Source organism: Nicotiana sylvestris, chromosome 11 (genome assembly GCF_000393655.2).
Source record: "Nicotiana sylvestris chromosome 11, ASM39365v2, whole genome shotgun sequence".
NCBI lineage: Eukaryota > Viridiplantae > Streptophyta > Magnoliopsida > Solanales > Solanaceae > Nicotiana > Nicotiana sylvestris.
In genome coordinates, this window is record NC_091067.1 from 160,804,265 (window position 1) to 160,814,751 (window position 10,487).

At 34.2% G+C, this 10,487-nt stretch overlaps 1 protein-coding gene across 1 annotated transcript; it reads right to left on the minus strand.

Moving 5' to 3' along the window:
- Nucleotides 1-2,526: 2,526 nt before the first annotated feature.
- LOC104244038 (protein NDR1-like) lies at nt 2,527-3,558 on the minus strand. The gene has a single exon (XM_009799337.2). It carries the CDS (start codon nt 3,308-3,310, stop codon nt 2,711-2,713), a length of 600 nt encoding a protein of 199 aa, XP_009797639.1. The 5' UTR covers nt 3,311-3,558; the 3' UTR covers nt 2,527-2,710.
- Nucleotides 3,559-10,487: the final 6,929 nt, after the last annotated feature.

Consider the following 10,487-nt stretch of genomic DNA (forward strand, 5'->3'; position numbering starts at 1 on the left):
TTCGGCCAATTTGACCCAAGCAGACATTGAAGAAACGACAAAATTCAAGAATGACTGGGTCGATTGCTGGTCTAAACCCTAAAGTAGAAAGGTAAGTGTAAACAAAAGAGAACCCAGTTAAATAGGAAGTAATTCTCTGATTCGGATTAGGGATAACAATGGGAAAATCATTACTCCAATGACAGTCCTTACGAACCATAGGAGTCAAAACCTCTGTAATTTGAGTAGGGTAAGCATCGACACGATCTAATGCAGAAACCTGGTTTCTAAGAGATTCCCTGTCATGGTAAAAAGACAATTCTGAAGGGACTATCTCATCTACTAAAGGTTCACGTAAAGGTTCAGAATGATCTTTACCCCTAGAAGAAGGTTTGTGAGAAAGGGAACCTCTGGTTCTAGAGGAAGGACTAGAATCAGAAGAAGGCATAGATGAACCACCTCGAGTAGATCCTAAACTACGAAGTCTATCTCCCCTTCTGTGCCTAACAGGGGCATTGGGGAAGGAGCCAGTAATGAAAATTCTCTCAAGGTTAGGGCTTGGAGAAGACATATCGAAGAGGAATGATCTAAGTAAGAAGTCAACAGAGATTTGGAGAAATAAGTGTTCAATAAGCTTTATGTGATAAAAGACAAAGAATTTTTTTTTATACCGATAAGCAACCGCCAAAGGTAAAAGTGCGGAGGTGGAAAGACCATAATTATGTTAACTGGCACTTCGTTAATAGTGGAACCATAAAAACCTTGAAAAAAGTTGTAAAAACTGCAGAGTCAATGGAAAATTGATACCTGTACGAAATATTAAATGGAAGTGACAATTGAAGCTTCAATTTTGTCATAGTATTAATGGTGACAAATTCTCGTTTTAATGAAATTCACTTCCCAAATATTCAATTGATGAATAAATGGAAAGTGGGGGGACTATCTGTATTGGAAAAAATTGCATTTATATATGCAAGTGACATGTTGAGACACATGGACTGGTCAAATAGTCAAAGAATTATAATTAGTCAAGAGGTACGGGTAGTAGTAAAAACGAGCAAAGGCAAAGGAAGATGCACGGGAGGACATTTGAAGGATTCAGCGCCCGTACCTATTTAAATCATTTATCAAAAGGAATGGATCTGACCATAATAAAGAGCGCAAATACAGAATTCGACAGACATTAAATACTGGATACGTTAGAGAATTTGTATTGATTACAATGATTGTGTAACGTAGCATTCAATGTTTTTAATTATTCATAATAGCCTCATTATGATTTAGAGGAAACACATATCTTCAAGATACCTATAAAAGGGAGGTATCTACTCACTTGTAAACACAAGACACAATTGGAATATACTTTGATTCACTTGTTTTTCTCCTGATTACACTCTGGTTACTCCAAATTACTCTCTTCTACATATTCTTTTGATTATCAGTAACCCGCGCTCTTCTAAATTCTAGCTTTCACCGAAATTTTATTTTTTGGTTAAACACTAAAATCAATTGTCCCTATATTATTAGGTGGTTGACAGGAGAGTAGTGGAGGATAGCAATTTCTCTTACCTATTAATTTATTACAAGTTGACAACAATAGCAATTAATAATAAATAAATAAACAAACGACAACGTGCACCCAGAAAGAAAGTAAAGTTGTCGTATTGATTGTATATTATATGATACTTCAATGAATTTAATAAAACGACTACATTAGGTAGACCTCAATGAAATTTTATAATCGACCTAAATTAATTTTTAAAAGTGACTATGTTTCTATCTAGTGAACATAGATCTATTTGTATTTGGAGGGTTGACTAAGTATGAATGCACATCAAAGTTTGGCATCAAAATTTAAATTTTATGGATTTTAAATTCTAAGATAGCTATTAGGAACTGGATTTTTGATCTTTATATATATTTAATAAATTTACTAATACAAATACCAAAAAACTAAAATTATTAAGTTTGATCAAATCCGTAGCTAACCTTCTAGCTCCGCTGCCTCTGATCAGAGATATTTTAGTTATTTGAGTATAGGAATAGATTCGTAAATAATGGATGAGAACATAATTTTCGGATGAGATTGAAACATGCAGCAGAGAGTGGCAAACAACACTAAAATTGCTTTAGTCTTACTTTCTTGTGTTGTTCCCTTTTCTTTCTTTAAAGCTTCATATTCCTTTAGATAAAAAATGTAAAAGAATTCTTAAGTAATCAATTGTAATGTTTTATTAATGATTGAAGTACAATTACCAGAAAAAGTAGATGTACATTTACACTAGCATCAACAACAACAATAACAACAATCCAGTGTATTCTCATAAATAGGATCTGAAAAAGATAGTGTGTACACAAATCTTACCTTATCTTTAACTAGTCTCGACTTTGCAATACAGAAATTTTTAGCAGAGAGCGCTTCCCCTGAGTTTTACGCGATTAGGAATTCAGATTAATTAAAAGTCAATCCGTTAGTGGGTCTAATACGGCATAAATCCAGAGTAATCGGACTAATAAAACTTCAAATACCGAATGGTAAACCAAACAGAATAAAAAGAATCATCCAATAATAACTGTGGAAAGAAAGGAAAATATGAACATTAATCACTGCCAATTTCTAGGAACAAGTCCTTCAAATAGCCAAAAAATCAAAAAAAATTGTTGAAAGCAAACAGAAAAGTCAACAATAACCATTGTAATCAGCAAGAACAAGCCTTTTACAACAGGAAAATCAAAGTAAAAATGACAAAACAAATAATGTAAGACCAAAAACCCCAAAACCATAACTCAGTTGTTGAGCACCAGATCTACCTTTATCATCAACTTCAACCTTATTTTCCACAAAATAATTATGTCTCTTAGTATACCAAAATGTAATCTTGTACCTTATTCTGCTACTCACATCAACTCGAAAAATCGCCTTAGATCCATTTGTAACAGCTTTAAGTGCAGCATCCCATGGCATATTATGAGTTTCAATCATCCCACTTTTAAATAGTTCTTTATCTTTCCCCTGTTTAAATCCATCAACTGTAAAATTACCAATAGGGTAACTTGTATTTGTACCATAGTAAAACTTAAGTGTAATATCATCGTAACGAACAGCTTTGTCCTTCATTTCATTCTTCAGATTGAGTTGAAAGGATAGATTGTTGTTGCGTCTTGTCGCGTTGTTGTTGTTGTTGTTGACTGATTTGTCAAGACCTGGCACGTAAAAATCATTGATGGAACATTTAGGTTTCGTGGTACGAAAACTTAACCAAAGAACCAGAGCTACAATGCCTAAACTCACTATTAATTTCACGTAACCCCAAACACATGAGTCCGACATGTTTTAAAGTAAAAAACACGAATTCAAGATTTAAACTCAATGGATTTAGTTGAACGTGGCACGGTTTTCCAGCCAATTGGGTGGTGGTGGAGAACTGCTATTGTTGTTTCTCAAGAATCAAAAAAATGGGAAGAAATAGGTGAAGAAGGGATTGGAAATGAGACAATGAGAGGAGGATGAGGGGAACACTATTTTTGAGAAGTGTGTATTTTTGGGATTTAGTAGATGGTTTTTTAAAGATGTAGGGTCTCAACAAGTTATGGGTTTTTCTGCTTATTTAAAGAAGACTTGGGTCAATGACTAGCTCTTAGAATTTAAGTTGGACCTTATTTTGTTAGATATTTTCTATCTTGCCCTAAACGAGTTAGATAGTGGTTGCATGAAATTTCGTGGAACAATTCAACAATGAAGTAGTTTCCATATCTAAAAATGAAAAAGTACGTGGTGCAGTGGACGTGACTGCTCTTTTCTTAACCAGAAATTTTTGGTTCGAGTCCTGGATATAAAAAATCATTGATCAGGAGTACTTCCTCTCGAATTGGACCCTACGCGGCGCGAATCCGAATATAGTCGAGCTCTAATGCGAATAGCGAACACCAGATGAAGGTAAAAAAAAAAGAGACAATATAAAAGTAGGTCTTCGTAATAAAAACTACAAACACACACGTGCTAAAAAAAACTTAACCAAAGAATTTTTACCTCCTATAGCAAAGGTTATTATTTTAAATAAATGTCATTTAAAAAAATTATATTCTATAGATACCTTTTAAGGTTTATACAAAATTCCTAATTTTGGTTTACTCCTAACCCTAAGCCACTAAATACGCTAATCAGTTACACTTTTTTCTTTCTCTATCTACTTTGATACATCCCATTCTCTCAAAGTTTCGTGGACTTCTTCCTCTAATATCAACTCTCTTTTTCTCCCAAAGTTTCGTGGACATGAATAAGGAGTCAACTCCAATATGTTTCTTCTTCGACTGCTGAATTTCTTCTCCAGCGAATTGGCTGCTGAATTTCTTCTTCAGTGAATTAACTGCTGAATTTCTTTTTCAGCAAATTTCTTATTCAGCGAATTGACTACTGAATTTCTTCTTCAGCGAATTGACTGCTGAATTTCTTCTTCAGCAAAGTGACTGCTGAATTTCTTCTTCAGCGATTTCTTTTTCAGCGATTTCTTCTTCAGTGATTTCTTCTTCAGCAATCTTTCTTGTTTTCTTCTTCTTTCTCTCATCGCTGCTTATGGAATCATGGGCGGAATCCGATGGGTCGTCGGAAAATTGTCGACTAAAATAGGTCGTCTGAAGTTTGAGGTTGAGCAATTTGAAGATTCTGTTACCTTTTTTTTAAGAGCATTTCAATGTATCTCACTGTATTTCTATGTATTTCATTGTATACACTATCTTTTTTTCATTGTAATTCAATGTATCTCGTTGTATTCCATGTATTTCATTGTATTCAGTATCTTTTTTCCTCATTGTATTTCAATGTATCCCTCTGTATTCTATCCATTTCATTGTATCCATTGTCTCGCTATATGCCATGAATGTATTCATATATTTTTTTAATTAATATAATTTATGTATTCAGATGTATTATATAATTTCTAAGATTGCTATGTTTTTGGGGTATTTTGCGGTTGAGAATCTTTTTTATAACTGAAAAATATAAATTTTATGTGTTATAGTTGAGTTTGTTGAGTTATATTAGGAGTCTATTATGTTAATTGATTCGCTTTTCGTTTTAAAAACAGTGTAATCCCCTATTTCACACCGTGAATACAGTCGAATACAATAATCTGTTCAGCTGTAATCCCGTGTTTTACTCCATGAATACACTCAAATACAACAACTGATTAGCTGGATTTTCCTGATTCACGCCTATTTTTGCTACTGTATTCATGAATACAATAACTTAAATACATCAAATATATCTTATAACCACATAAAATATATTTATAAACCGTAATATAACAAACGATATCTATAGATGGCTAATTAGTACTAAAAATGGTGCTTTATAAAAATTTCTCATTAAAGATTTAGACGGTTATATGATTTGGAAGTAAGCGCAGAATATCTAATTTTTTCGTGCACACAAGACAATAAAAATTTCTGTATCAAGGGTGAAAAAGAAACTAATTAAAGAGGGGGAAAAACAATTGACCTAGAATACAAAGACAAAATAAATATTTAAACTTGATCTGTACAAGGTTCTTAGTTCTTTAGAATTATGCATTCAAAATTTAAAATTTAAAACTAATAGTTTTGGAAAATTTTCATGTGTGTATTTATGATGAATCTCCCGCTATCCATGAGGACCAAGTAGTAAAGCCATTATTTGCAAGTGATTAGCTGATTGTAAATAGCTGATAAGATTAAAGTGTTGGAAAATATTTTTAAGTGTTGAAATTAATTTTTTAAATAAACATTTATGTGTTTGGATAAACGTGATGAAACTGATAATAAGTAGTTGATGTGTTTGGTAGAGAAGTGCTGATAAGTTGTTCTTTTATTAAAATGACTAAAATATCATTAAAAACTTTAAAAAATATTTTAAATTAAAAAGGTTCTTTATAAAGAAAAAGATGAACAACGAATATGGAATGAAAAGAAAGCTAGAAAATTTATTTTGGGAAAAATATATTGTGAATTAAAAAATATTATTAAGGATAAACTAGTAAAAGCTTTGGTCAAACTAAAAGTGCTTATAAGCTAAAGGAAAATTTTTACATAAGAACAACTAGACTCTCTACTTTTAAATTCTATAAGCCATATTTCAATTTACAACCAACTAGCCCAAAAATAATAGGTTAAGATTCAACATTCAATTCCAATAGGTTCTCAAAATTACTATTTAATTTTTAAAAAAAATTGCTCAAGCTTTGAAGTTAATTTTCGAATCAATAACTGTGATTCAAATATTAGTTGAATAAATCAAATCCATTTGGGTGGTGTAAATTAGATTTTTAACAAACTTAAATATGTTGGTTTAAATTCCGAATTTGATTTTGTGAGAAGTTTGGAGTGGATGTTATTGAAACTTATTAGATATAGTATAAGGAGGTTGTATATAAAATTTGAAGTCATTTAATGGAAAATCGTGAAAGAAGTTCGTCTGAACAGACACTTGTATAAAGGTGTATAAAAGTGTATAATAGTGTATAAGATGTGTTTATACACTCATATATACTATTATACAAGATTATACATAATTATACAAAAAACTGACTTCGTCTTCTTCCTTGCGTATTTTCTGAAATTTAACTCAAATCTTGCTCAAATCTACTCCAAATCACTTCAAATTTAAATTTTGAACTCCTTTTGATATTTCAATCAATTGGAACAATACTCAATCCAAACTCAAAACATTCTATTTTCGAAAGCAAAGCTTTGAATGTCATTCAATGGTGTACTTCTGCTCTTTAACTTTTACGTTGCAACCAGGTGACATAGGAGGAGAAGCAGTAATGGCGAACGACCCCTAGCATATGTAAAAGATGTGAGAAGAAGAGAATATGAAAGCAATAGCTGTGAGAACACAAATTTAACTCTATAACTTTTATAAGCAATGATTGTAAGAACACAGATTTTGAATTTGCAAGGGCTAGTATTTTCAAATATGTACAATATGGGCTAGGTCGGGTAAAGCTTAGAAACATGAGCCATTTTTTGTTATGGTGTGAAGTCATGTGTATTTTCTTGTAATTCTTTCTAAGCTAAAAACCTAAGTTGGAGATGACCAACTTATGACTTATGATTGATTTTAGTTTTAGGTATTTATCAAACACGTAAATAAGCCAAAATGTGCTTATAAATCAGTTTGACACGCTTGGAAGCTTAGCCAAACACCGTCTAACTTATATTCAGATGTTCTATAGGTCCTCTATTGCCTGGATATTCGTGCTATGAGGAAAGAGATAGGAATAACAAGTCACGGAATTGTTCCGCGAAAAGCAAAATACAAGACTACTTGACCCCAAAATGTCATTTTTTAACAATAAAGCAGAAAACACCAAGACTTTTTTGAGAATCCAGGTCTTTAAAATATTAAATCAGAAGTAAACCCAAGAGTGCATTTATCAAGAATTAATATTGTTAAACCACCTCCTCTCTAGTTTCATTTTCATCTTTTTTTCTATTTTGGCTTTAATTTGCGACAGACTTGGCCGTGGCTAGTATTTGCAATAAGTTAAGATTTTGTCTCAGAAAATTAATTTTGGAAAAATTTCGCGAAGAATTCTGATCCTTCACTAATCTGACGCTAAATCGATCATTTGCAAATCCTGAATATTTTTTTCAGTGACCACTTTTCCCAATATGTCAAAATATCCCAATTTGTTTGTTAGTTTATATGAGTCCACCAAACAATAGAGTACTTGGTCCTCTATGAGTTTTTACTGAGAATGCTAATGAAACAATAAGTAAATAAGACACGAGATTTTTACGTGGAAAAATCTCAACTCAAGGGGACAAAAACCACGACCTACACTTGTAGGCTTTCAACTTCACTAACTTGTAAACACCTATTACAAGCCACTTTGTAATGATTCCATTACAAAAACTTCAACTCAACTAACTTGTGATTCTCTTACCACAAATCACTTTGTCACTCTCTAGTTACAAAGACTTTAACTTATGACTAACTCTAGTCACAACACAAACTCAGAGAGTTTATGAATTTTACAAGAGGGTTCCTAATCAACGCTTCTAGCTAAACTTTAGGAGATACAATAAGAACAATCACAAAGTTATAACTCAACTAAGGACAACAAAATACTAGATTTAGGAACTGGTCCGTAGTAGCATTTAACTTTGCTCTTCAAGATCTTGAGAATTAAGTTCACTATTTTGTAGAAGGCTTGAATGAATTCTCAAGTGTTCAAGTGATGTTTTGATATAAGGTCCTTGTTAATACACCTTGATGACATCACTTGAACGATATAAGTACTTTAGTTGGTCAAAGGATAAGTGACCACTGGAAACAGTGCAATGCAGGCAGAAACAGTGCAGGCAGTCACATCGCTTCCAGTTGTGTCCAATTGACCTCGTACAGCTATGAGGGAACCACAAGGGTATCAAGTTCTTGTTTGGTTCTCTATCTCCTGAAGTTATAGAAATTCACATTTAGCTGGAATCCGTTAATTTGCAATGTAACCCAAGTGTGTCAGGTTCCCTATCAGGTCCTTGACGGTAAGTTTGTTAAATCATCAAAACATAAGGCAAAGACATTGAAAATCCATCAATTTTTTCCTTTTTGATGATGACAAACTTGGACATTGAGAACATGTGTTTAGAGCAAGGAGAACCAGATAAAATAACAGGAGCTCACAAGTTCCCCTTGATTTTACGCCTTCCCCCTTAATCAGATCCTTGATTCAAATTATTATACACTACTTAATTATTCCCTCTTTTGGCATCATTAAAAAGACACAAGCAGTCAAACAACATAAAGAAGTCTAGCCAAGCTAATTCATGCCACATATGTGCACACAATATGATAGAGAAGAGAATCATAAAATTCCAGCAATGAGATAATAAAAGATGATAGATTTTATATAGATAAAAATATATGCCTTTGCTTGAAAAACAAAGGCAAAATTGGACTGTTAAAGACAGGAGCAGTACTGTTACATCCCAACCACATCAAAAAAAGAAACAAAATAACTGCCATAAAAAAAACTTAAAAGAACATTCTAGAAACTGGTCACTGAAGGGGTACTTAAGGGGCACTAGGAGTAGAGGGCTTGGAGGCTGCAACAAGAGTTTGGAGAACTAGGTCTATTCGGGCATTGACCGACTTCTGTTCATTGAGCAGTTCCGCTTTCAGGTTCTCCACTTGCGCCCTGAGATCATCATTCTCTTTTGTCAAATGAGCCACTTCATCATTTGACGCCGGAACTCCTTGGGCTTGCTGACCTTCCAAGATAGCATTCCTAAACTTCAACCAACGAATCTCCTCAGTTGCACTATTTTGAGCATTAATGAGTTGTGAGATGGTTGATGTACTGCCTACCCCCATTCTTTTCTATGCATTCGCATTCTTCCAACGTTGTCTGTGAGGAAGTCTGCTTCTTAGTTCCTACCTTGCCTTGCCCCAGCGGCACCTCAAGGAACTTAAACACTTGCGTAAGCAGAAACCCATATGGAAGACCATGATTACCATCCTTGAAGGTTGCTACTTTTTGCATATGTTCGATCATAATAGCAGGCAGGCTGACAGGAGTAAAGCTATCCAGTTTCTCCATCAAAAATAGGTCAGACTTAGAGGTTATGAACCTCCTCTCAGCACGAGGCAACAGAACTTTGTTTACTAATTCGAAGAGCAATTGATAGACATGAAGTAATGCCTTCTTGTATATATGGTCCTCCTTCTGGTTCGCATTGTCCTTTACCATAGCATTCCGAAAATTATATTGACACGTATCCTTCACACTAGACATACCAATTGTAGGGACCTTAAGAATATCCCCAAGAAGACTTACATCTAACACGATATGTACTCCATTCACCAAATCACAAATATGGTCGGTTTCAACGGGAAAGAGGCTAGCAAAGAAGCTTTGAACCTCATCCTCATATACCTTAGGTGCAACCATGTGGAATAGATTCCCCCATCGTTGAAGCTCAATCATTTCAAGAACTTGTCGCATACCATCCATATCAGAGATTTGCTGGATCAAGCGTACGACCCAGCAGAACCTTTTGGTGCCTTAGGCGTTCTGAAGCAGAACTGCTTTCACTCCTCAGCCTTTTCACAGAACCAGGTTCCCTAATAGTTTCAGAATTTCATTTGTCAGACTTCCCACCACTTGATTTCTCCTTTCCCTTAGACTTGACTAACACGTCCTCATCAGAAATTGAGGGCTCACTCACAACCTCATTCAACTTGGAACTGTGAGTTGAAACTTTCTCTACTGAAGCAGGCTACATCTCTTTCTGGGACCGTCTCACCAAGGAACCAGGTTCCTCTGGTGTTTCCTCTTCCACTTCTACTACAAGGACAACTTTATCACATACTGGCACATTATCTTTCACCAACCTCCTCTTTTGCTTCTTGCTACTTTTTCTGCTCTTTTAAAGGGCAGAGTCGTAGGCCACCTTAGCTTGCAACCTGGTAGTAGGTCATTTGGTGGAAAACTCAGGAGTGGACACCACCCTTCGCTTGTCTATGAACG